Below are 26,787 nucleotides of genomic sequence, written 5' to 3'. Positions count from 1 at the left end.
ATAGCCAGCTTTGTGGAAAGGCTTAATCCCGCGTTGCCTAAGAGGCCGTCACGGTTCATGGGCTACAGAACAGGACGTGGGGGCTGGAAATGACAGAAATTGAACTTCTTAGACAGCGGTATGAAATCTGGGCATAATGCTTTTAAGCATTGCATGCAGATCATGTTTTGATACCTTTTATTATTCATACTTGGTATTTACTGGTGAACTGTATTAACGTTTGCAGTGTATGTTTGAGGATAACAGTAGTGTCTCTTCCAAGGAGTGCAGGGAGAGGCTTTGACCTTTACCTCTCTGATAGTTTGAAGTCACGTATGCGGGTTAATTCTTTCTGCGATGAACAGTTGTTCAGTGTAAGATTGTTGTTTAGTTTGGTTGTGTGGTTCAGAGTCGGTGAGTGGTATCGACTGTTCTTAAGTACACTGTGGGGCATCAGTTTTGTTGCCTAGATGTTCTACTGCACCTGCTTCTTTCTTACCCTAAAACTCCATACTGTAAAGGGCACAAAAGTTGTTTTAACGTATTTAATGATAGCAGAAAGTATATGGTGGATGCTGGATAGAAGTTTAATTCATTTACAGCTTCATCATTATATTATAGAATGATTAAGTTCTGTAACTTTGTATTACAGAAGTTGAAATCGGTGCTGAGGTTTAACAGTCCGTAAGTCCACCTAATGAGATTGCTTTTTAATTAGGAAAAAAATGTCATACCTTTTGGAACATTAAAATCTGTGAGGAGCGTGTTTTTCAAGATGTGAGGGAGGGAATAGCGGTTGGAAAAAGGGCAGCTGTAGTTGGTTATCAGCAGCTAAGGTGCAAGCACGGGAAGGTGTGTAGGACTTGAAGCAGGTGCAGGCTGGTACGGTCTGTGTGCGAGCCCTGCTTTTTGCGATGGCTAGGTGGAGAAACTGAGCTGTCAGACTTAGCAGGATGGTTACGGGCAGCCTTGTCCAGTGTGAACTCTCGAGAGGAGTTACCGCTTTTCTTTGGTTGGCTTATTGCATTAGCATTTTGAACGTTTCTTTCTTTATGTTAATTGTTTGTCTCTTCTCTTGGCAGCGTATGGACAATGAAACCCAGCTAAGGAGAAAGACTGCGGAAACAAGGTCTGTTCAAGAGAGGAAGAGCCTTGAGACTTAACCCACACAGCGTTAAGGTTAATGGATTACTACCCATATGTTGTTAAATTTCAACCAGTTTAAAAAAATGAGTTTGTCAGACTTTTTGCTTGAGCAGTGGTTTTAAAATTCAGTCCTTAACGATGCCGCTGGGAGAGCGTGTGCTCCTGCTGGGCCCTTTGCTGGTGCTGTCCAGTGCTGCTTAGATGTTTATGACTGAGGCTGGACTTCGTGGTGTTCTGTAGTTTGAAATTCCCAGCAATGCTTCTGCTCCTTCTTCCAGGATTGATGTCTTTCTGTATAGCTGTGGATGTCGAAGCTTCTTGTAACTGTCCAAGCTGGATGGTGAATAGGCAAAGGAGGGGGCTGAGGATGTTAGGAGGGCTCTGGTGGTTTAAAAAGAAAAAGTAATGTTGTGATGGACGGAAGGAGGAAGGAATCAACAAGAACAGGCCTGTGCAATGCGTTGCAGGTGTGACACTGGGGCTGTGGGGAAAGAAGTAGGGCTTAGGGAAGGGAAAATAAAGGAATGTGCCTGCTAGACAAAGAGGAACCTGAGGGGGAGTGGTATATGTGCAGTGCTCTTACTTTGTGTATGTTGTTGGAGTAATTTAGGATCTTTTTTTATATATATATATATATATATCAATCATGTGGATGTATTCATCCAGCAGAAGATAAGACTTGGGTAGAACCTTTTTTTTTCTTCCTACAACCATGTTTCCCCAGTAACTGAAATTCTGTGTTAAAGCAAGCAGTTGGTTGGCATTCTTGACATAAGATTTTACTAGAAGTGGCATTTTAAATCTTCTGAAATGTAAGAACAAAATCTCACCTGAATCCTCAGCAGTTTGAAGCACAGTTCCTAGATTCTTTTCCGTGTGCTTTCCCAGTAACTATTTAAGAGAATTTGTGATGGCTGTTGCATCGTTACCATGGAGGCGTCATGATTTTAAAAATGCTTCGTGTCAAGTCACGGTAAAATTTGTATCTCAGTAATTCCGCAGCTCCCTGCTCTGTGTAGTCTGTCCTTCTACCCTGCCTGGCTCCCTCCCCTGAGCTGGCAGCAAACCGCCTTCTGTTGCCTAAAGTGACGAAGCCTTTAGGATGGGATGAAGTGCTCTGCAGGCAGGTCCTGCTTACTCGTTTTCGAAGCAGATGAGTTCCTAAGTGGTGGTCGGCAGCAGGTGAGAGACACTACCACCTGTAAGCCTTGCACGTGTTCTGACTTAAATGTTGAATTGTGTGATGAAATTGTATTTATTACTTGTCCTGAAAACTCTGAATGGTGTCTCCCGTCATCGTCGTGAAGTTGCATGATCTCTGTTCTTTTGAAGGCGCTCTTTAGCAGACATGATCATCTTTCATGCGCACATGCTGTCCTTAGCGAGGGTTGTGCATGTCTTGCCTTTTGCCACATTTTAGGGCTTTGAGCTGTTTTGTTGAAAACAGTCCTTGCTTGTCAGATTATTACAAATCTGTCCCTGCAGCAGCGCTGACTGATGGGGTGAGTTACCTTTCCCAGCATTTGTGATGGGATGCCGCTCTGCCATGCCAGGAGCAGGAAGGGTGACGCGTGCTGTAAGGCTGTTCGCTGCCCGGGAGCGCAGTGTTGAGGCAGTTCAGCTGTCCTTGGCCGCGTCTGGATTTCTCCTCTGCCTGCTCCTGCGGTGCTGTTTGTGATGTACAAACACATCACGGGTGCTTGAGCGAGCAGCGAGTTTCACAAACCTGTGGATGGGTTGCTCCAAAATGTCTGATTTGTTTACCGCATTTTTTTATTTGAGCAACAAAGAACTCCCAAAAGCCGGGAGCAGTGAAATGTGATTCATGTCTTGATCATCATCTGTATTTTTCTTTCTTCAGGTTTCAAACACCCACAATTAAAGGTAATGAAATTGAGGGAGAAAATACGGAAGAACACCAGCAGAGTACTCCCAAGGTAAAGGTAAGTTACCCTGACGTATTCAAAGGCTGTGTCGACTCTTCGGACAGAATGCTGGAGGTGTCAGTGACTTTGGAACCAGGGCTCTGTTTGGCTTTTATTTTACGGCCGAGGCAGAGAAACTGCTCCATATTGCAGACTGAGTTGTGTGGAAAGTCAGTCATAGAAACCAGAAGGCAATTTTCTCCTGCTCTTCAGTGTAAGAACAAGAAACTCTGCATGCTGTCCAATCTGTTCAGGCAGCGAGGGTTTATTTAACAGCGCTGTTGATAAAGACAGTCTAATGGGGCACTGTGTATATTATTGTAAATCTGTGAAGTACGTGCTGTCTTTGATTTTTCTAATTTGTTCCTGAACAAAATGTAGATGTCCTAGTGGACCTCCCTGAAAGTGAGGTGACAAATTATCTGAAGTGTAGTGTTTAGAATTAGGCTGATAACTGGCATTTGCCAAGATGAGTAAATGAGAAAAATGTGTCTCTGTAAACTCCAGCAGAAATAATGTTAGGGAAATCTGTTTCAGTTCAACAGCAAGAGGCAATAGCTGAGACTACAGCAAATAACATGTACTTTTATAATAAAAAATACTCAATTCGCTTTTTAAATAAATCGGGTTTGAAAACAAAACCAGCCCCAAACGGCCATTACGCTTCCTCTGCTTGTCTAATTCAGCTTTTTGACAAGCGTCTATTGCTTCATGCTGTCTGTAAATAAAACGTGGTGTTCTGGCCATCAGCTCTGCAGCATTTACAGTGGACAGAAATCTTAAAATACTCTTAACAAGCCTTGGAGAAGCTGATCCTTGCTACACAATACGGTATTGGCATCTCTTTCCTGATGAGCAAACTGGGCTTTTTTTAAAATAGTGTGTTACCCATCTCTTCAGGAATGGGGAACAGTGGCGGTGTTCTCAGATTTACCATAGTGCCAGCTGTGTGTGCAAAACAGAGCATTTGCCTAATCGTGGCCTTTGTCCTGACGTTGTAACACCGCGCCCAGCAGCTCTGACTGCATCAGCGCCTGCACGTTTTGTCCTTTAAGGGCGTTTACTGCTGGCGTTACGCTATTACGGGGTCTTAAGTCATGGCGAGGTGAAGGAGCGCCGGTTCGTGTTACTGGAGGCAACGTTAGGCAATTCAGCGTACAGCCCTTGCAGAGGTGAAAGGAGCGCACGGTAAGCGTGCCCAGTAGTAATTCAGGTCGCTGTTGTTGGTAGCGCCCTCCGAGCTGTTCGGGCGGTGCCTCCAGCTGAGGTGATGGCAAAGACCACGTCGGTCAGTCGGCAAACGACGGGGTGGCTCCGTCAGCTGGGGTAACTGCGCAGTCATGCACAGGTACGGTATGATGGCGTCGAGCAGATGCGGTGCTCTTCCTCTTTTAGTTCTTTTTATCGTTTAGGTCACCAAAGGTGAAAAGCCATTAGCTGACAGTGTAGCTGAAATTACTTATTGGGATAGAATACACTTTGACACTGTTCTGTGTCATTAGTATGTTAACCCTTTGTGTGTACGTACCTTATCTCTAACTGCTGTACAGAAGTGCGGGGGGTTACTTAGCATCTAGTAATTACTGATTTCAGAGGGGCAAGGCACTCCTCATTGAAACGAGGATATTTAATTTTTAACTAACTGAAACCTCCTTCTGTAGAGCTAGGCTGAAATGATTGTTGTTTGATGGTGCAAACTCTGACTCGGCTTCTGAGCGGGCAGGCCCTCTTAGGCTGGCAGCGCGCAAAGAGCAGCGCAAGGCGCACGTTCTGGCCCGGGATCTTTCTCCCCGTTACGAAGAGCGTGAGGTCGCCTCTGACATCCCAGCATTCACTGGAAGACTGGTGTCAGGAGCAAGAAAAGGGACCCAACACTGTTCCTTTGCTTGTAAAGATTCGTTCAGAGGAACAAGTTGTCTAAACAAAGGCGGTATCGCACCCCCTCCCGCCTATCGGGATGGTTCCAGGACAGACGGACACCATTCAGAAAGTTACACTTAGGTTTATTTCATAGTTACACATAGCATACAGTGGTCTTTCACCATTAAACATTGTCTATGATATATGTTGTTTGTGAACAGAAATATATGTCTGCAGCAATAAAGCAAAGCAAGAACCCCACGATAAAGAGCTAGCACCTTTTGGCTGCATAGTTTAAAATGTCCCCTATGATTCTCCGCACTGTGTTTCTTGGAGAACTACTTAATTATTAATACCAAATACCAATTTCTGTGGTCCCGCAAGGAGCAAAAATTGCAAAGGGAAGGTTGGTCTGATAACGAGACTTAGTCTATGAGCTATTTCCGTACTACGTTTTTCTATATAAAAATATACCAAGTTCTTTAAATTTTCAAGCACAGCAAATAAACACTCATGGCTGGTTTGGGGGCTTAAAAAGGTTCACCTGAAAATACATCAACTCCATTCTTTAAAATTAGCATTTGCCCAATCATTTCACCAAACTAGGTAACTGGTATTTGCCAATTCAGCAGCTAAGTTTGTGTAGCTGTACACCTGGAGTAAGTTAAGTAATTTTCCTTTGTATTTTAGCTTCCCATACATAGGCAGCTGTAAGGTAAGCGTTTTTCAGTGAGGTATTTGTGAAGTTCCCCATGAAGGTTGTTTCTGGGGTTTGCTTCATCTTCAGTAGGCAGTAGTAATAAAACAGAACAGCAGTCTGTGACTCTGTATTGAAATCAGCCACCGGGTGTGTATGGGACTTAAATGTGTTACGTTCTCGCTTCTCAGCATGAGTAGATAGGACAGAAGGATATGGCTGACAGTACAGAGAGGAAAAGGTTTCAGACTTCTTCCTTTGTCTCTTAGATTGCTTCAGGACTGGCTGAAGAACAGAAGTTAGTCGTGTCAAGAAAAATGGAAGTCCACAAAAGCACAGCACTTCCCTGAGCGAAAAGTAAGTGCGTGAAAAAGTACAAATAACGTTTGTACACAGCTGTTAGTGGCAGATGATGGACAGAGGTAACCGCGTTCTTTACGGTGAGGATGAGAGGTGTTCTCCATCGTCTTCCTGCTTCCATGTCCTTAACGTGTTCCCCAGCCTTTCTCACTACCGGACTGAACCTTTTTCTGATGCAAAATAGCAGAAAGTAAAGCAGCTTTAGTCGTTGTGAACTCCTTTGAGCAGCTCTGATGGCTTAGGGATTGCTTTCATTCCTGAAAGAAACAAGCAGCTCGTCAGAAGAAAATACACAAACTTCTTTCTGTATATGAAACACCACTGTCTGGTATGTAAAGCCTGCCTCATGCAATTACATGTTTATTTTCTCCAACAGCCTGACTTTTAAATGTCTCAGTGAGCCTTCCCTCCTTACCAGATGCTCGCAGCAGCCAGTACTGGCCAGGGCAAAGCCACGCCATTAAGCTGTAAATGGTTTTGTTGGGCAAGAGGCAGATGGCAGACCTGGCGTGATTCCCTGTCTCCAGTAAACACAAAAACAAGGACGAGCTTTTTTTTGTACTTTTGAAAAAACAAGCACAAACAGGAAGTTATCAGATACCTAAACAGCAGGTATCACAAAATTTCTACCCTAAAGTTTTCTCTAATCTAACTAGGATCAGCGCTGAAAGGAACATTTAAGTTCTTTCAGTTGAGTATCCTAAAGGACTGAGCATGACAAATATTCATTGCTTGAAAGACAGTATCACGTACAGGCTCCTCACTTCCAGTGTAAAACCCACACCATTCAGATACCTATTGGCATTACCACTCGATAATGAATGCAGACAGAAAGATTTGGCCGACAGTACATCAACACAGAGAAAGTGCTTGTCAAGCCTGGAGTAAAGGTGCAGTTGGCACTTCTGAAACTTATCTTGCAGCAAAGTAATTTTGTTTCAGCTGAAACTTGCACTAGTGATTGATAGAATGCTTGGGAAACTTAAAATACAAACAGTTCTCATTTATTTAATGATACTGATCTCTTCAAATGCAGACTACCCTCATCTTTTTTGTTTTTTTTATAATGGGAAGTATGACTAACTTTCCAAGTAAGCTAGGAGGGAGGGGGTTGGGGCTTTATTTTTGTAATTTCTTTATTACTGTTTCATTCCTTGACATTTCACTAGGTTGCAATGCCACTGGATCAGTTTTAGAGAGCAGTAATAAAACCCTGCTGTTTGCCAGTGACCTCTGCCTTTTATTTTCTTAATCCTACTGCTGCAGGTAACATAGCCTTTTAGAACGTAGATGTTTTACCTGTCATCTACGCAGGCTGCTCGCGTAATTGTCTCTTTCTTGGCCGTGTCCCCCCGCCAAAGCCACTCTCTTAACACCGTTTATTGCGCTGCTCTGCCGTACTCTGCCTGCAGACAGCAGCATCGGGTCCCACTGTTCAGAGCACGTGGCTGCCAACGGGCCGTGTCGATCTTTCTCAAGCCTCTACCTTGTGTTCGGACTTGGCAACATTACCTTGTGCCCCGTAACATAAATAGCTTCTGCAGTCCTATTTTCTGTTTTTACTTTGAATCACTCCTTAAAAAGTCACCACTCTTCTGCATTTCCTGGGTTAGTCACTGCCCTGTCTCTCTAAGTTTCAGGGACGTGACGCTTGCTTAATATGTTTTAGTAATAGTTTGGAGTCATTAATACTGATGATTCAGAGGAACGCTGCCCACCCGAAATGCTCCATCACCTGAGAGCACAACACGGAAAAAGTTCCTCCCCGGCGCAGCGACACCCAGCAGACTGCCTTGTGCGCGAGGGCAGAGGCTGGCGTTGAACAACGCCGCTTGCTTTGTTAGAGGTAATTAATTACGTGTCCACGCAAACAACGAAAGGTTCTTCTGTTTATACTCCACCCAACAATTACGAGGACAGTACAGTTCCTCGACTTCAATCAGGCACTTGGCTTTTTGCAGCCAAGTTAAATTAACACTATGGCTTCCTCCCAGATGCCAATTTTGGCTTTTCTTTGAAGTTAAATTGAATAATTAGGAATTTCAGAGAACGTATAGCCAACCTCTAGGTAAACTTACATGTTTCCGTATCTCTCCGGTCCTCTCAATTACAATAGTTTGTGATTTATTGACGGGTGACGTAACCTTGTAGTCATCAGACAGGAGACCCAGAATAGGGTACTGATTCCTGTACCTGTATTAAAAAGAGTTGCAAACCTGTAAACTCAAGTCTGCGTGCCCGTATCCAGATCACTAACTCTGATGTTGCCACAGTCCTTCCAGTCATTAATCCCCAAAGATTTTCACCCTTACTAAAGAGCTAATGCAGCCATTTAAATGTCACTTTCCTGTGCTGCCCACCCCTCCAGTTGCTCTGACAACGCTTAGTATGGAATCCTCCCCGATAGGAAAACCTCTCGACTTTCTCCCCTTTAAGTTGAACAGGCAGCGTTGAGATGTTTGCAGGAGGAAGAACTCAGTTAATAGAGGCTATAGAGTGGAAAATCAAAAGGATGTATTTTTAAGAAAGGTGAATGACTACATTACTTCTTAGTGATGATAGTTGTTACACCAGGGGACTGACTGCCTGATAACTTCTCATGCTTCAATCTGAAGAGGTCCTGAGAAAACCAAAAGTAAACATACAAATGAAATAATGTTTTTCTGAAGTATTAGTTCACTAAAGTCACAACAAAATATTTGCAGAAATTGCCCTCAAAGAACAGTCTGGAAGTGGCTGTCCTTCCAAGAGACTGGCAGAGGAATAGCATTCAGTTAAAAAAAATCTTGACCCTGATGCCTGAACCAGGAGAGTACAAGTGACTTCCTGGCACGTTTCCACCTATGCACTAAGTGGAGGCTTAAATATAAAATACTCTTAGAAGATCACTAAGTTGTGTTATTTTACCTCTTGCTGTTGTTTAATAAAAGCATCTTTCTCCTCCAGCATCGACGTCAGTTCATGCAGCCTTATTTGCAAGTCACTGTTGCTTCCTTCTCTCCTTGATATGTCTTGCTGGAATTGGCATAACTGAGACTGTAAAACATATTTAAGGAATAATGAGGTGTTTGGTGCTCCTTGCAGGTGACCTTTCGGTACGTATCTAGGACTCTGGATATATTTTTTTCATTAAAATCATGAACAGTAAGACTGGATGATTTTCAAATAAGAATGTTGAGTTGCACAGTCAATTCACAAAGTGCTAATTGGACAGAGCTCTACCAGTATCAATTTCATAGGTTTATAACTCCATAAAGCTAATACAACACTGAACAAGTTGAACTGGCTTCCAGGGTGGTAAAATATTATTGCAGTGATTTAAATGAGAGACATTTCCTACGTATAGTTTTGACTGGGATTGATTTTTATTTTCCTTGGGTGTCTTGAGGCTGGATCCTTCTGCCAGGACACACAAAATATCCCTTTAGGAAAGACTACTTAGCTGATTAATCCCTATTTTCTACATCTAAGGAATTGTTTGGTTTTTTTTTTTTTAATCACAGTTTTATGTTCTACCGTAAGGGTTTCTGAGCTGCCGTTAGCGTCTACGTATAAAGTAACTGCAGAACCAGAAGATACCTAAAAAGCGCATATGGTTGATCTTTCCTGTTCCTTAATTAAAAAAGAAGCCGTGTACCTGCAGTCAGACAAGGTGAGGAATACACACGTGCCACGTTCATCAACCTACCCTAAGACTGCGGATCTCACGATCTTTGTCCTCTCTCAAGTTATTGATCATCTCTACGTAACGGCTCGAGAGTTCATCTGTGGTGGTCTGTAGTGTTGGATTAGAGCAGGTCTACAGAAAATGAAATATTTTTTTATTTTAAAAGGGGAGTTTTCCTCATTAATTTTCATACATTAATGCAGCTGTAGCTGCGAGTAACAGCTGCTGAAGGCAGAACAAGTGAGCCCGTTACCTGCAGCTTAAGGCCCTGGATCTCTTGCTCCAGGGCCCGCTTGCAGTACTCCAGCTCCTTCAGCTGACACTCCTTCTCCCCCTCGCTGAGCCGAAGCGAGAGGAGCTGTTCTTCCAGAGAGCGGCATTTGGCAGTACTCTCCCTGAGTCCTTGCTGGAAAGCACAGAATTGGGATGAATGCACGGTGTTCCTTAAGGAAGCGACGGGATCACACGCATATGCAAACGCGCGCCAGGCAGCAATTACGCAGAATACTCAAAAGTCACCATACTGGCTAGTTTTTGGCTGACCGTAATTATACCGAAAACATGTTTTTAGACTTACCTGCTGCTGACGATTATTCTCTCTCAGAGAAGCCAACATAGTTTCATATTCTTTTACTTGAGAATCTTTAAAAGCCAAATCCTTCTTCAGTATGACATTGTCAGTTTCTAACTTCTGCAAGACAAAAGTGTTTACAGTCAATAGCTGCAATTTTTCAGTAAACTTTACCCACATTCAAAGAGCAGCATACTGAGTAATTAATTAGTAAGCAATGTTTTAGAACTGAGAAAATACTCAATTTTCTTGAAACTATGGTGTTTTAACTACACAGCACACAGCTGCCCATCACTGTGGCACGTGTGGCTTTGTGTTGTGTGGGAAGCACTGGGATCCTGGACACTGCTCTGTCAGTCTGTCACAGAAAGAATTATTCGTAGTTATTAAACAGAAACCAACAGAACCCCCAAAACTAAGACCACGTCACTGCACAGATTCCTTGTTCTGTGTTAAGATGACAGCTAAAACTCCCTCCCCAAACTTTGCATTTTGCAAGAGAATGCTGTGAGGTTTCCAGTGGTGCTGAGTACTTGGGCTGCTGTGGGAAGCGTTTCTGCTTTCCCGACAGCGATTATCTACTGCCCGTATCAGTAGCTGTAGAGCTCCAGCTTCCAAACTGGGATGCCCGCGCCCTGGAGAACCACTGGCGTTGTTGGAGCCAGCAGCTGACGCCAGCCTTCCCGTGAAGCGCAAAATAACAACTTTGTCAGGAGTGAATGGAACCAAGGTCTCCCGATTGCTGAACTGCGCTAGTAAATAGGCACTTGGTGTATAGGCCTTGTTCATGTTAAAGATAAAAGCACCTTTACAGCACTGTAGATACATATACATTGTATATACCAATTCAGAGCTCTAAATCTAATTTCACTCACCAGGGTCTTTTCTTCCTTTGAAAATATTTGTGTTTTTTTAGGTTTCAACCAATTGAATACTGGAAAAGCACTGCTAGAAAGAAGTCTAACCCCATCCAGTGTATGAGTCTTGCGAGTCCATTAATAAACCAGCCGCCTCCATTAAAGCATCCGGACTTCACAATTTAAGTTTCGCCGTAACAGACTCCCTACTGACGGGTGAAACCACGTGGATGAGGCCATGGGAACTGAACTTACCCCCAAGTCATCCTGCAAATGGCAAAGCTCTTCACGTAAATTTTTGAACGTGGAAAGTACAAGTCTCAAAGATTTATCTGATGTCACTCTCATCTAGGAGGGGATAAAAAAAAAAAAAAGTATATTTCTGCTTTTTTTTACGATAAGCTTGACAATGGGTAGAACAGGAAACTGCTACAGAGCTGAAAATAACTTTCACTGTTAGAACGGCTGCACGTCATTCCTTGAAATGCCCACAGTTTCTGCAAAGACATTTTCATGCACTTTGTTCTGCAAATGGCGTAGTTTTTTAATTATTGCCTTGTAACACAGGATAACGTTTTTAAAATGGAGTGAGAGAGTAAAGAACTGCATTTGTTCACCAATAAAGGGAAAAATAAATGTGTTAATATTGCACAATGATTTTTGAGCGTCGCGAGCTTTGTGACTTACACCGATTTAGAGATGCACCTACCCTACCTGAGAGGCCACAGAGCAATGAGTCATTGTCTTTGAGATCTGGCAAAGCAAAGCACGCTTTCAGCCCAAGGGCAAGAGCATTTAATTAAAATTTGAAAGAAATTAAATTTAAAAAAAAAAGCCATACAACCAACTCCTCCCTTCTTTAAAAGGAAGATCCCAAAGATTAAAGGAGTGAACTGGATGAAAACGAAAGGCAGTAGTGCACAATAGCCTAATGCCAGTCCCTTTTTCTCTTCTAATGCACGTTAACGGCTGCATATTGAGTCATGTTAAAACCACAAATTGTTGCATTTCATGATACATTTCTAATACTTGAAAGAAGAAAAACTGACTTGGAAAGAACGCAGAAAATAATTCCTCAAATCTTTGACTCATCTGGAAGGGCCAAATATGCTATGCAAAAGACGTATTTTTTTTTACTATCTGGACAAAAATGAAATCCTCCAATCTGTTTCTCTTCCTCCGATACTTTGCCTTAACTTTATTTGTTGAACATTTGAACTGAGGAAAGCTATCAGTCAGTGATTAGCCCTTGTCATAGTTTTTATCCCCGCTGGTGCTGTTATGTGACTGAGGCTTCAAAAATAACATTTCTAGTGTAACAACTCACCTGTTTGTTCGTTTGTTTTAAATTAAACTGGAATTTCAGTTTTGACTTACGGTTTTGTTGGTTTTATTGTGAAATCTACTGTAAGAGTAGATTAAAAGAAGGAATTAAGTCAAAATGGTTGAATTTAGACTATAAAAGCATAAGTAAATCCCCACTCAGCAGTGACTTAGTGCTAGGGGTTGCTAAATTCCGTAGGTGTCGTGTACTGCTACAGTGAAACTCTGTGTGCTTTAGACGTGAGCCTCTGGGCACACCCAGCACCGTGTCGGAGCGGTCTGACAGCTAGCGCAGTCCTCCGCAGATGCGGACGGATACCACGCGGAACTGCCCGAGAGGCGGAGGGGTCTGTACCTGAGAGCACGCTCTGTAGGTATGCTGGCACGATCTGGTTCCCCAAAAGAGGTTTTAGCTGTGGTTTTTTTAAGCATAGGTGTGAGAACGTAAAACCAGCTGGACTTAGGGAGAACAGGAAATACGTGTTTCAGCTCTTTCACACAGAGGTGAGCTGAACCAGCTTCCTGGGACAGTGTTCTGACATGGGGTCATGAAATACTTCGGTGTCGGTGTCCCATCTCCATTGTAAAACGATCGAAATAATTCAGGTTGGAAGGGACTTGGGAGGTCGCCTTGTCCAACTCTGCTGCTTAAAGCAGGATCAGCTGTGACGTCAGACCAGGCTGCTCACTCACAACTTCACTCAAACGTGTTTTTCACCACGAGGCGATTCTAAGCTGCAGCTCCCGGCTGGGACCACCTTGCCCCTACCTCAGGGAGCCCAGATCCAGACACTGGCTGAGCAGCGCAGCTTGGTCTGGATCCTGGTCTAGCGCACCCGCACGTCAAATGGTTCTGGAGGCGACAGCGGGATTCAGGCTACAGCGCTGCTTTTAACCTTTTATCAAAGGCAGGGGCCAATTCCAATCAGCTATGGTCAAAGCACTTCATAAAGAGGTCCAGTGTTTTTCTACAAAACACACTGCAGAGAGTATTACAGTGCTAGGAAGCAACAAAATGAACAACCATTGTGGGACCCTTGCACTCGTGTGCGACTGCCTTACAGCCAAACGCACGTGGCTGGGAAAAGCAGGTTGAGATGGTCGGGTAGCTAAAATTACAGGATCAGAAGAAACACGAAAGCCCTTTATAAATGGAACCATCCAGAAACGGTTCTGTTTTGTTAACTGACTGGCATAAGCATGCCTCAGAACTTAGTGCTGTTAGAGGTTTTTAACCAGAACACTTGTAAAAGGTGAGAGAAGTTACAAGCATTCCATGTAGCTGGCAATTGGTAACCAATGCAACACTCAGTAAAGCACCTACTGTTGGCCTTCAGCTTTTGCAGTGAAGCATTAATATACAACACAAACAAATAAAAAGATGCAAGATCTGTGTTCTATAATTGGGCAAAGGCCAAGATGGTTTCTGGTGAAACTGCAAGAAAGCACCAGGAAAGTTCAATTTAAAATACACGCGTAGTCTGTGGAACCAACTGCCACAACACGGTGCTCGGTGCCTGTGTGGTTCCATACCCTTTTATGCTAGAAAAAATGGAATAAGCAGAACAGCAAGGTGTGTTAATGTACAAAATCCCTGGCATGTGTACGCCAACTTCCACCATTTCAAGCTACTGTAGGCTTCCACATGCCCCCTCCATCCCACTCATACCTGGAGGAGATAACGAATCTGCTGCTTTGTTGCCTCAGACAGTCCTTTAGGAATTAAATCTTCAATATCTTCAGTCTAAGCAAAGAAGGGAGGAAAGGGGATATACCTTGATTAAGAACTTTGCCTGGTAGATCACAATGTGGTTTCTTCATTAATTACATGGGTCTACTATGAAAAACACACTTAGTACAAGGCAAATAAGAATGAAAATAGATCAAAGTATATCCAGAAAATTTCCAAAGTCTTATATATGTGTGGCATATACAAACTGAGATGAAGTGATACATGAAGCATATATTCAAATCCTTGAGTTGAACATTTATTTTAAAAGCAGTATTCAAAACAATCCTATCTCAAGAAAATACCAGCTGACGCTAGAACAGAACTCCCAGCAGTTTACGATACGAGCAAATCCGTGTTTCTACGCAAAGAACAGACTGTCAGTAAGCTAAGGATGCCCAGTGTGTGACAGGAGATACTGCCAGTGATTGCGTGGCATTGCTTCATGTAATCTAGTCCTACTGCCACGTACACGATGCCTTCACAAACGAGAGGTGCTGATGATTCTGTCATGGCCCGATTCAGGGAAGTGAGCTTTCTGCAGCCACAGGAAGGCTGTTCTGTCAGCTTACGTTCCTCTGCCTCCTGCGAGAGGCCCTACTCCTACTTCTTGCAGTGCACAGCAGCTTTATGGGCAAGAGTGAAAGATCCTTTGCAAAAAACGGGCAGTGAAAATACACGTAGCCGTGTAAGTTTGATTTACAATGAAACCATTATTGGCGCAACAGGAAAGACTTTCAAAATTTGACTCTCATACTGGAATAATGCAAATCATTCAAGTTTCCTTTCAATATCACATTTGCAAATACATGCCTAGCAGTAGGTTTCAGGCTCTGCATGTTATTAACAAGCAGAACTCGTTAACTAATGAAGACCAGCATCCTTCATTTAAAGTGGCTTTGCTTGACGATCCACACCATTGTTAACACTACATGTCACAGAACAGCTTGCTTACCTGACACGTAAATTCAATGTCATGGTTCCTGTAAAACAGACAAAATCCAAGGGACCGATTAACAGAAAGCTTCTTGAGAACTTGAAGAATTCATGCCCATATTCACAACTATAAAAAGATTATCTTTTAAAATACGGAGCAAGGAAGGTTCTTTATAAGATTAAGAGCTGTTACCTTCCTTTTAAGGTGCTGGGCAACACAAGTTGTTAAAAACAACTCCATGTAGAAATACCTGAGGAGACGGGAATATTAACAGCAGTACAGTTAACACAGGCTAACCGGCTCCATTTCTTTGGGCAGTTATCCCAATTACGTTCGGTTAACCCAATTACATTCTTAATTGCCCGGGTAATGGCTTACCCAGAACTATGGTGCAATATATTGACATGCCCAAAGTGTTTACTTAGCAGCATCAGGTTTTTTGTGATGCTTAAATTCCACTTCTCCCCCTGCTATGGGGCCCCTTTTGTTATTTCAGTGAACTTGGAAAGCACCGGAGGAGACCGGGAGTGAGGGGGGAAGGACGAAGCAGCAGTGATGGTGCGGGAAGGGTGAGAGCACTGTGGACACTCATTACTGGCCGCTGTGATTCTGCATTTCTTTTCAAAGACAATCTGTAGGGCTCTGCAGAATACATGCTCAACATTAATTTGCATGTAGCTACTGAGCATTATGCCTTATGGTGGCCACCTTTCAATCCATGACATAACTAATGCCACGACAGAACAAAGGAAACAGCAACTCGGACATTTGGGTTGTTTCTTCAGGATGTAATAAAAAAATTGTATCATTAAATAGATGTCAGAGCATGCTCTAAGTGTACTTGTGTGCTCTATGCGCAAACAGGCATGGGATACGTAATTCTTACTGCCTATTGATCTAAACAATTTGAAAAAGCATCAAATTCAATAAATTTACTCGGCTTACAGCGTTTTTATGTCCTCAGTTATTCAGCAAATTAGATTAATGTGTAAAATACAGTAAATTCTAGTTGTCAGGAAAAAAAAAAAACCAACAACTTGCGAACAATATTGTCCTCTCAAGTGTGCAACGCTAGGATTCCTGGAATACCGAAACGATAGAGCGGATGTAACGCCCATACCTTCCTCCTATCCTTTCCACGTGCTGCAGCAAACAGCTGTACAAGTCATTGGTCTTGTGGTGCAGTTCAGCAAGGAGCTCCCCAAAGAAGCGGCAGTCCAGCTGGTCACTGTTATCCTGAGGGCAAGTCACCTAGCAGAAGACAGGCAAGAAGATCCTAATTGAGTTCCTTGCTTCAGGATGAAAGCTGAACATGAAAATGCTACATGTATGATGGATTTGGTTTTGTTTGTTCTTACTAATTTGCAATTTGTTTACACTGTTCTTTTCCTTGGTATTGAGTATTCTGGGTTTTGGCAAACTATACAGAAATAAATTACTTCCTCTACAACAACAAGAAATATGCAAAGTATTATCTTCTACAGCAATATCATGAGCATTATTCTAATATGGAAAGCATCGAGTATTAGGAAATCTTTCATTAACATACATGTTTTCATAGCTGTAGTGGGTAAAACGCCTGCGGGCAGCACCCAGATAAAACCAGCTGGGTGCAAGATTCCCCGCTGCAAAAATGGTATTTGTGCTGCCACAGTTCAAACGTTTACGTCTGTGAACAAGCAAAGCAATTCAGCAGCAGCCCCGACGGAGTGTGCCTCGGTTGGTTTATGGGAGAACCTGGCCGGGGGAGGTTCCGTGTAGCTCTAACGCTGAGGTCAGCAGGTCTGCCGTGCCACCGGGGTGTTGAATAGATGCACAGGAAGGCCTGCTGCACCCCCCAGCCGAGACAGTGTACACGTACAGCAAACCTCTGCAGCCCTTCGGAACTCCAGAACTTGCAACCTGCTGTGAAATGAAGGGCGAAGGAAGCTACTTTTGTGCTTCCAGTGAATCTACGTCAAATGCTTCTACATCAAATTGAAATATGCTTGAAATCCTTATTGATCAGTTTAGATAGAAAGCAATCCTGAATTGATCTATGTCGAGTTTATAAAGTAATGTATCTTTTCTCCGGAACTAGAGGCATAAGCCTTATGCTACTCAAGCTTTGTTGTACAAAAATGAAACCTGACTCAATCAATGGGTAATGCTCCCAGATAAAGGGAAAAAACCCAAAGAAACCAGCAAGACTTAAGAATTGAAAGGACAACAGAATGATGATCAATCGGTACAATTAAGCGCAGGTCTACACCAACAAGAAATAGGATACAACCTAAAACAGCCTTTTTTTTTTTTTTTTTTTCCTCTTAACAGCATGTGACAAAGTCTTGGACAGTTCTAGGCAACGCCTGCAATCACAGCATACAAAGAAGTTGCCTGCAACAGCCACACAAACTCTGCTGTTTACTTACAACGGGTGTACGGTGCTTAATGACCCTGCTATGAGTTTGAACAAAAACTTTTGGGATTGGGGATTAGCAATTTTGTGTATCTGTAAGGTTTTGTACTCTGCATACAAAACAAAAACACAGTGTGAATAGTAAACCGTTCAGCAAACGATTCTTACCGGTTCACAGGTTTGAACTGTTACCCTCCTCACTGTATTTCCTCTGCAGTCGTCGCTCACAGAGACTGGAATTATTTCACAGGGGCTGCCGGTCTGCGTCTGCTGGCACTGGTGAGTGACTTGGGGCTGCTCCGAGTGCTGGCAGGGCTGGGCAACGTGGCACTGGTCGGCTTGCTGGGGAATCTGGCACTGGTGGCAAAATTGATACTGCTTCTCCTAGAAACAAGAATGAACTTTTTTAAGCTGCTGGACGCATCTTAATGAGATAGAAGCTTAATATGAATATATAAATGAATGCAATGTGGGTTTGCATTTGAAAGACTGATGACTGTTTCAGATATTTCAACAATCCTAATAAAATCGCTTTTTTTTCCTAACTGAACATGAGTTTGCCTCACACTTTCATACTTCAAGGTTGTAATTCCCAAATTTTAGTAGCTGCAGACGAGAAGCACAGAAGATACACCTTTCCTAACTGAGCTGCATGTTTCATTATGTTCTTACTCTACACATACTCAGGCAACGGGGACCTCCCATTATTTAATTTTGAACACATGCATATCCTGCTTCATTAAGTATTTTAGAGATAAAAAAGAGCTCCAGTTAAACTGAATTTGCATTATTTCAGTTCGAAAAAATTTAGTCCAGGAAATGGTTCAAGACATTTTCCTCTATAAATGCTTTCAGCAATTCCAGATTCAGAGTGTGCAATATATAAGGGACACATATCTTGTTTTTATAATCAAGAAAAGTGCTATTTACAAAACCACCCACCAAAAAAATAAACTAGAAACTAGTTTATGTTCCAGTCAAAACACTGCAAGTGACCGATTTCAGCAAACTTAACTGTTTCTCTGGATCATGGCTTTTGCAAGTTTAGTTCAAAAATCAGGTATTTTGTGTTCTACGTAGAAGTACATAAATGCGCATCCTAGGCTTCAGGTAATTTTGACTTAAAATTCACAAGGCAGTCACGTTTAAAAGGTTGAACCAAGATCTAATTCTGCACCAAAATCCGAACACAGAGACTACATCACGCCCGCATTCCGCAGTGGCACGGGGGAGCGGAGCGAGGACCCACTACTGACGTTCTACGAATCTGCGGTTTTGCATCGGGTGTCCGACGGGCGAAACGCCCATCAGCAGTCCTAGCACACTGGGCGCGCGCTTTCAACAGATTTTAATTGCACCTGACAGAAATCTAGTTTGCATGCTCCAAGACCACGGTGCAGCATAAACCAAAGAGCGATATTTAGTAGGAGACTGGGAAATTGTCTTCAAAACTACACTCCTGATTTGATGTAAATCTACATATACCCCGGGGAACAAAAAAAAGAAGTAGAAATATGGTTTCCAGGACTAGACTCCACACTTTATTATTCTATGGGAACAAAGAAGCTATTATTCGTCATTAGCTCAATTTTTTTTTGCTTTCCACTTCAGGGTATGGATATCACACCTAATCTATCTATCTAAAATCCAGAATGGAATGAAAACTTCAGTTAAAAAACAAACAAAAAACCCAAACAGATAACATTAATCACTCTGAAATAGCTTTAATTTCAAAAATTTTCCTGTTGAAAATAACAGTATTTCAGAGCAATAAAAAAGGAAGTAATATTTTTGCTATTGACAAAACACCAATTCTAAGATGACATTTCAGATAGTTTTACCAAATATATTTTTTCAAGAATGAGTAAAAAAAAATTAAAGCTAAAATTCATCTTTTCACTTTGTATAAAAATTTGTATTGACTATTCTGTTGTGGAGCTACTGCAAGAAACTAATTCTCAGGTCAGTATTCAGACAAAGACTGACAGTGCTAGAGATACAACCGCAGTTTTCATTATTAGTCTGAAATAATAAATTCTTAGTAAAAATACAGCAAATATTCCAACTTCCGCTCTCCTTACATACAGAAACTGTTTCATTTACTTTGAGAACGTGTCCTATACCTCCACAAGGCAATTCTCAGGCTGGCAGTAATTCCCAACAACAACAACAAAAAAACCAACCCAGGTACATTACTTTTCTCCTACCATCTCAATTTTCTTTTGCAATAGATAATATAAACAACCAACTTACTTGGTGGGGATTTAATAGCTCGTATTTTCTTATTGTCTTTTCATAGATGACATTATTTCCAGGACAGAAACTCCCCCCTCTAAGAAATGGGGATAACGGCTCCTGTTAAAACATTTTAATAAAAATATTCACAAATGTTGTCAAATAGCAAACTTGGAATTAGTGTAATTATGACTAAAAAAAACGTAATTTGAAGACACATATACTTCAAGATCGTTAAGATATGTACATTTGAGTGTATGTCCGTTTGGAAACAAAGTGACGTGTTCTCTCTAGACGACATTTGAAATAAGCATAGCAGCAACAGTGAGAAATTCATTTCCGCTAGTGATACTACGGAAGCGTACTGATGGAGATCTAACTGCTGAGAGGCAGGAAGCCTGGCTGGCGATTCTGTACGATTTGCAGTCCCTAACAGTTCCATCCCTCTCAACCAGCAGCACGGGCCGCGTGATTCCGAAGCATTCAGCATCCCCTGATGGAGGCAGCCGAGCGCTTTACCGCATCAGGGGAGTTAAGGGAGGAAGAGTCACGCAAGCAGAACTCCAGCACTGAACAGTTTTCCTACCTGATCAGGATTCTCAATAATAATCCTTCGAACAGTGCCCTGCAGGGAAGAAAATAAGTAACGTTTTGGTGATTACTGCATTTTAATCTCTAAACCATTTTATGCTTAGAGCTCAGGCTTACGTGGATTCCCAAATTAACCTGAATATGGTCATCAGCTATAAACATATTGAGACCCACTGGCCAAAATCAGCTAGGAGTGTTTTAAAGCCTTTCCACCCCGAAGGAAATAACCCATATACGGCGCAGCAGTACCAATCTGGACTCTCAGTTTTAAGAGTTTTTTCTCAATCACCTCTTTGCAGGTCTGAGGGAACTAGTCCTTATTTTCTGTAAGCGCCTGGAGAATAGGAGACAAACCAAAGCTGACGTACTGGACGAGGTCTTCAAGCATCACACGTCCCTGTTCCACAGACACTGTCTTTTACTGACGGTCTTTCATGTTACATATTAAGGTCAGCTGGTGTAAATGGATGTATATCTAAACGACTTTTTGTTTCACCAAGGGAAGAAGATTTGTATTTTGCTTAAACACCAAAATGAAAGGGGCAGAGGAGCCGCCGCCGAACCACGTCAGGTCGCTACCCAAGGCACCAAGCGGCGGCAATTGTTTCAAAAAGTGGTCACAAAACTCCATAACTGACTCCTATGAAAAAGATGCCCACATGGCACGTTCGCACATTCTTGAATGAGAAACGAAATATGCCTTTTTAAATTACAGAAATCAGTAAGTGGCAGCAGTTTTGTTCATTTTCAAATTCTTAGGACTTTTTTCCCCAGCACTGTCTACACGCAATCGCGGACGCTGTCTTCCATTTCGTGGAGCACCACCAGCTGTAACAAATGGCACACACTGCTTGAAGTCTCCACGACCGGTTCTTTATCCAAGAAAGCAAAATTCCCACTGAATCTAATCTAAGGATTGGGCAATTTGTTAGTTTACAGCATGCTATTTATTCTTCCTCACGGTACAAACTTCCAATTTTCATAACAAATCATTTCTTCCCTTAACCCGTGGGCAGTGCTTGGGGATATTGCTGCAGTTCAGCAGCGGAGACGTTCTCAACTGGGTGAGAGCAGCTCCGAAGCAGGTCAGATTTCCAGCCGTGAACTGTTGCATAAGTTTAGGAAGCCTGAAGCGGTTTTCCAAATCTCCCAAGAGTGAATCATAACAGCACCAGGAAAGAGAAATCAAAGTAGAAAAGAAACTGTTTGAGCAGCAAACATAGTAATTAAGAAATCTCAAAATCGTAACTGCTGCAGAAAACTTAGGGAGTTGCTGACTCCTGCTCCCGCACACCGTGTACTTGAGGTGGGTCCGGCAGGGAAGGAGGGGAACCCACGGACGCACGCAGAACCCTCTGTGTTGGGATATAACACCGAAAAGAGGCACTACGGAGGTCTGGAACACACAGCCCGATTCCTACAGCTCTCTGACACCTACAGAATTGGAACTAAATGCGAAATACTGAAGAAGGGAATGCCCACCGGTATTTGCTGCTCAGCGGTGTCGCAGCCAGCATGCTCCTGGCTCCCAGCACCTCCTCTGACCCAGGCAAGGCAGCTCCCACCTCCGCGCTGAGCCTCGCACCATGGCTCTGCCCATCCCGGAGCACTCCGGTGCTACGACACCACCAGTACCGTGGGAGAGCAGTAATGGTTCGAATTCAGAGCTGACTACCATTGTAAGGCACATGAAAACAAGACGAGCATTGTGCAAGAAATTAAAAGGCCCATTTTCGCTTCACTGAAAGGTTGGACAGACCTGCTTGAAGCAAATCATGCTGCCACAGGGCTGTGGAATATGTAACTTACACCGTCTAGGTTGGAGAGAATAACACGTAAACTTACTTTAGCTAGTTAGCTATGTGTTCTCGGAGGAATACATTCAGAACTGAGAAGACTAGAGCATTTTAAGTTGAAATACACTTTTATAATATTCAAAAGGACCGTCTAATCATCTGTGGGATATTATACAGAACCGAAGAATGTTCTGCTTGGATAAAATTATGCTTATTTTTAAGATGCCCAAACTCTTTCATTTCCAAAGAACTTTGATGCCGATGCATCTCCCTCGCTCCACCACAAAGAGGGATTTGCCTGCCCTCCCTCCCGCACCAGCCAAGCAGGCCGGACTGGCACCAGCTGGCAGGGGACGGAGAAGCCAGAAAGCCCGCGACTCGGTGCCGGGCCGAGCTGCCCGCGCGCGGCCCCTTGCTCTGCCCGAGGAGGGGCCTTCCCCAGGCCTCCGGAGCTCTGCCCTCGGCAGCGCCCGCGTGCCGCAGACGTACGCTGCCACGGATGTTCCCGTCGTTCCCAAGCGGCGCGGCTCAGGCTGCTCTCTGTCATCGCCTGCCATGCTTCGGAGATGCAGCATTTCGTCGCTGGGAGAAGGAAGGGGAGGGTGGGATTTTAAGGGGGGAGCCCAGTGCTGTTGCGGATTTCAGTGGCACGACTGGGTTTGGGATTGTAACCAGCTGCCTTGTCGTCCTGGGTCTGCGTTTATAAGGGTAACTTCAACAGGCACATGCTACCACTTGCATAATGATTTTTGCTGGTCTTGTAAGATCTTGAAATAAGATTTTAAAATTTTAAAATAAGCGTTTCACAGATTTATCCAGTTATTGCACGCAAATTTTATGAAAAACCAATCAGTACGCTAACTTTTATTTCAACAAGTTTCCCTTAGCTTCAAGACAAACCAGCGATTAAGGTGACAATTTTGTCTAAATCAAAACCTTTTATCCGTAACATATTGTCTTGTTAATTACAAGCAAACCAGCCATCTAATCGGAATTTACGAGTTCCATTTGGCAGCTGAAATATGGAAATGGCAGGCTACATTTGAGGGCTGTTTCAAACAACGTTGACAAATCTTACAAGCTGGTTAATATTACACCATTTTCACAACGGGAGGCGAGAGCCCTGAGCACTTCACAGAACCCAGCCCAGCCATGAAAAGATCTTACTCGCAAAATTTCTCACATGGATAGACAACTCCTACACAGGCTTTCAGGATTTTGCCCTCCGCGCTGACAGCAGACATCTCGTGTGTGCCATTTCGTATGTTATTTTTTCACGACCACGGTGAGAGGGTTCACACGTGTAAGCTATACTGGAAGAGAATTTATTCTAAACAACATTCTTCCTTTAGATCAAGCAGAGGAGAGCAAAATTTGCTGTGAATGACTCCAGGTGAAGCTTGCCACGGCTGGGAGTAGCATTTGGCTTCTCCATCGAGGATAAAACAAAGTTAGACCGAAAAAGTAAAGGGAACCGAATCCTGAACCACAAAATATAGAGGCACGTGTTCCATATGCACACACCAAGCATGTGACTAAGTAATACGACAGCGTATCAACAGTGACGGAGACGTTTGTGATCATTAATCTACAAACTCTGCAGAAATAAATTAAATATTACTCCAAGATAGCCCTTTGCCTTACCAACAGTAAGAAGCTTAAACTACAGCTATAGGCCGCCATTAACTGAAAATTCTAACGTTCAGTTAAAAAATACATCCGTGGGAGCCAGGTATTGTTACGTTATTCTGTTTATGCAGCCACACGTTATCTGCTCAAAGGGCAACTCAGTGAGAGAGAACTGTACTTCTTCACGCTGCAACTCTTTGGAAACTTCCTACGCTCTTCCCAGCACTTCTTTCTGACAACTCCCATTCAGCACCAACTGCAACTTCTGTTTACTCCCAGCTGACTTCGTTGTTTGTTACCGTTTTCTTCTTTAATAACTTCCTAATAATCTTTATTAAGCACCTTCCCTCTCCACCATTAAAATTCCAGCCCACACAAAGCCCGATTTGAACTACACCCTCTTTTGTCTTTAAAGTCTAATCCAGCAAAACACTTCAGCATGAAATTATTTTTCATCAGCACAACTTAATGGATTCGGTGACTAAAACAGATGTCGAAAATTAAACATACTTCGCAGAGCAGAGACAGCATTGGAGTCTATAATCAAATTGTTCACGTACTTACCTGAGTAGAGGAAGCCCAGGACTGCAGTGTTTATTCTAATGAATATTTAATTAATTGAACGCAATTCAGACTATCACCTAGCCTAGCTGAGCAGATCACTTATCTGGGAGGTGAGAGACTGGTGTTTACACCCCATCCCCACATCTTGCAAAAGACGGATTAACAGCTTTGATACAGCGGGAATGCGGCTGTCATAGCCAGGTCGTATCGAACTATCAGCGAAGCGGCTCGCTGTCCCGATTGTAAATTGGGATTGTAAATTGGCTGTAAGCAGCCATCCTTAAACTGCGCAAATACGGCTCTGAAAGGAGATCAGAGCTCGTACTGCTCTTAACCTCTATTCTTTTCCACAGTTAATTATTTTCATACCACAGGAAAGAAAATTAAGTAAGAGTTCAACTTGAAACAAATAAACATTCCCATACTGAAGATACCAATCCTGCTTGATAATACCAGCAGTCTGAAATATAAGAGGCAAAAAATCGTTTAAGAATACATTCTGATCTCCTTTGCTGTTTTATAGCCAAAGCTGTTCTCCAGCCATTGGCTTCTAGCTGTAAGATTTAGCTCAGATATTAATCGCATGTTAAAACTGTAATAAATTCCATCAATTCCTTCCAGCCGTTCCCTGAATATCCACCCAGCAGCAAGGCTGAACGACACCGGGAAGCCTTTCAAAGCAAAGCTAAACGAGCTCTGTTGCGTCGCTGCCTGCGTCGTCGCAGCCGTTATTGGCATCGTGGATGGGCACGGAACCGCTCCGCGGGCAGAGCGCGTCTTGTATTTACGTGAGCAGCACCAAGCCCGCAGCAGCGCCCGGCTCCCGCTCGGGCTGCGCGTTTCCTGGCCCACCGACAAACCGGGCAGCAACAGTGCAAGGGAGTAAGCTGTTCAGGAATTCAAGATTCAAAACAAGCCAACTGGAGTTGCCCAACAGGAAACAAATATGGGATTTCCATTCAAAATCAGGTGGAAAGGAGAAATGTCAAGGGGAATTCATTTGAAGAGTTCTAGATTAAGAGGGGTGACTGGGCAGGCCGCTTCGCTTACCGGGCCGAGCCAGGCGCCGTTGCCCCGTTCCAAGCGGCCATCGCTGCCGCCCGCGGCGGGCCCGGCCGCTCAGGGCTCGCTACGGCGCGGCCAAAGGCAAAGCCCCGCCGCGTCCCCGGGCCGGGCCCGGCCCCTCAGGGCTCGCTACGGCGCGGCCAAAGGCAAAGCCCCGCCGCGTTCCCGGGCCGGGCCCGGCCCCTCAGGGCTCGCTACGGCGCGGCCAAAGGCAAAGCCCCGCCGCGTCCCCGGGCCGGGCCCGGCCCCTCAGGGCTCGCTAAGGCGCGGCCAAAGGCAAAGCCCCGCCGCGTCCCCGGGCCGGGCCTCTGAGGGCAGCCGCGGGGCGCCGAGCGCCCCAGGCCGGCCCTCCCCGCCGCAGCCCCCGGGGCCGCCCCCGCCGAGGCGGCAGAGCCGCGTTTTCCCCCCAGACGGGTGTTTTGTGGCGGGGTTTCCCCCCAGACGGGTGTTTTGTGGAAGGGTTCCCCCCAGACGGGTGTTTTGTGGAAGGGTTCCCCCCGGACGGGTGTTTTGTGGAAGGGCCGAGTGTTTGCACAGCCCGTCAGGGGCACGGACGGGTCTCTCCGCTCAACCTGGGGTGAAACGACTGGTTCGAAGGAAGAGCCCCGGGCACAGGCGGGGCGGGCTGTGGGCGGCTGCCCCGGGGCTCTCCGCACCGCCCGGCCCCGCTCTCCCCGGCGGGAATCCCGACCCGACCCGACCCTCCCCTCGGCCGGGCAGCCGCGCCAGCAGCCCCGCAGCCCCCCCCGCCCTGGCCGTCCGGCTGCCGGCCCGGCGCCGCCTTTGCACCCGGGGCGGCCTCCGGCTTCGACGCCGCCTGCGGCCGGGCGCGAAGGGGGCCCCGGCGGCGGGGCGGGAGGGGCGCCCCGGGAGGGCGGGCGAGGCGGGCCGGGGGCGCGGCGCGGGGCCCCGCCGTACCTGTGGCAGCGGGTCGCAGCCGGCGATGACTTGCTGGTAGCCGGGCGAGCACTCCAGCGGCGAGGCCGCCCGGGAGGAGCAGGACGTGCTCACCCGCCGGCAGCCGGGGCCGTAGGTCCGCACCCGGTCGTACGCCACGCTGCTTTCCTGCTGCTGGTGCGGCGCGGGGTCGAAGCACGGCAGCGGCCGCGGCGGCGGCTCCCGGCACGGCGGCGGCTCCTGGCACGGCGGCGGCCGGGGCAGCGGCTCCGGGCAAGGCGGCGGCGGCGGCGGCTCCCGGCACGGCGGCGGCTCCCGGCAGGGCAGCGGCCGGGGCAGCGGCTCCGGGCAGGGCGGCGGCTCCCGGCAGGGCAGCGGCCGGGGCAGCGGCTCCGGGCACGGCGACGGCCGGGGCAGCGGCTCCGGGCAGGACAGGGGCCGCCGGCCGGCGGGGAGCGTGCTGTAGTGCTGCTGGCGCCGGTAGTAGTGGTGCTGCTGCTGCTGCTGCTGGAGGTGCGGGGGCAGCGTGAGGGGCTGCAGCTGCTGCTGGCCCCCGAACAT

General features: G+C 45.1%; 1 protein-coding gene and 2 long non-coding RNA genes across 3 annotated transcripts; 2 read left to right on the top strand and 1 right to left on the bottom strand.

Annotated features, from left to right (window-relative positions):
- Nucleotides 1-1,016: 1,016 nt before the first annotated feature.
- Nucleotides 1,017-8,946, top strand: LOC142594821 (uncharacterized). Its single transcript, XR_012831598.1, has 5 exons — nucleotides 1,017-1,158; nucleotides 2,987-3,068; nucleotides 5,877-5,964; nucleotides 7,637-7,813; nucleotides 8,914-8,946. It is a non-coding gene; the product is annotated as an uncharacterized LOC142594821 (long non-coding RNA).
- On the bottom strand, nucleotides 7,972-26,787 carry POF1B (POF1B actin binding protein). Its single transcript, XM_075720613.1, has 14 exons — nucleotides 26,248-26,787; nucleotides 20,271-20,309; nucleotides 19,703-19,804; nucleotides 17,618-17,833; nucleotides 16,172-16,302; nucleotides 15,070-15,097; nucleotides 14,055-14,129; nucleotides 11,318-11,410; nucleotides 10,212-10,325; nucleotides 9,888-10,040; nucleotides 9,656-9,766; nucleotides 8,875-9,003; nucleotides 8,514-8,587; nucleotides 7,972-8,160 (listed from the first exon to the last, which is right to left on the bottom strand). The coding sequence occupies exons 1-14, from the start codon at nucleotides 26,785-26,787 to the stop codon at nucleotides 8,010-8,012; spliced, it is 1,956 nt and encodes a 651-aa protein (XP_075576728.1). The 3' UTR covers nucleotides 7,972-8,009.
- Nucleotides 8,959-11,353, top strand: LOC142594822 (uncharacterized). Its single transcript, XR_012831599.1, has 3 exons — nucleotides 8,959-9,062; nucleotides 9,471-9,619; nucleotides 11,122-11,353. It is a non-coding gene; the product is annotated as an uncharacterized LOC142594822 (long non-coding RNA).

Source organism: Pelecanus crispus, chromosome 13 (assembly GCF_030463565.1).
Source record: "Pelecanus crispus isolate bPelCri1 chromosome 13, bPelCri1.pri, whole genome shotgun sequence".
Classification (NCBI taxonomy): Eukaryota; Metazoa; Chordata; class Aves; order Pelecaniformes; family Pelecanidae; genus Pelecanus; species Pelecanus crispus.
This window is presented reverse-complemented; position numbering and strand designations above follow the sequence as displayed.

Coding starts and splice junctions, on each gene's coding strand:
- POF1B (XM_075720613.1), bottom strand. CDS start 26,787: ATGTTCGGGGGCCAGCAGCAGCTGCAGCCCCTCACGCTGCCCCCGCAC. Junction 9,004..9,655: donor GTGAGATCCGCAGTCTTAGG/GTAGGTTGATGA, acceptor TATGTTTTACAG/TCTCAGTTATGCCAATTCCA. Junction 8,588..8,874: donor TTATTAAACAACAGCAAGAG/GTAAAATAACAC, acceptor TGGTTTTCTCAG/GACCTCTTCAGATTGAAGCA.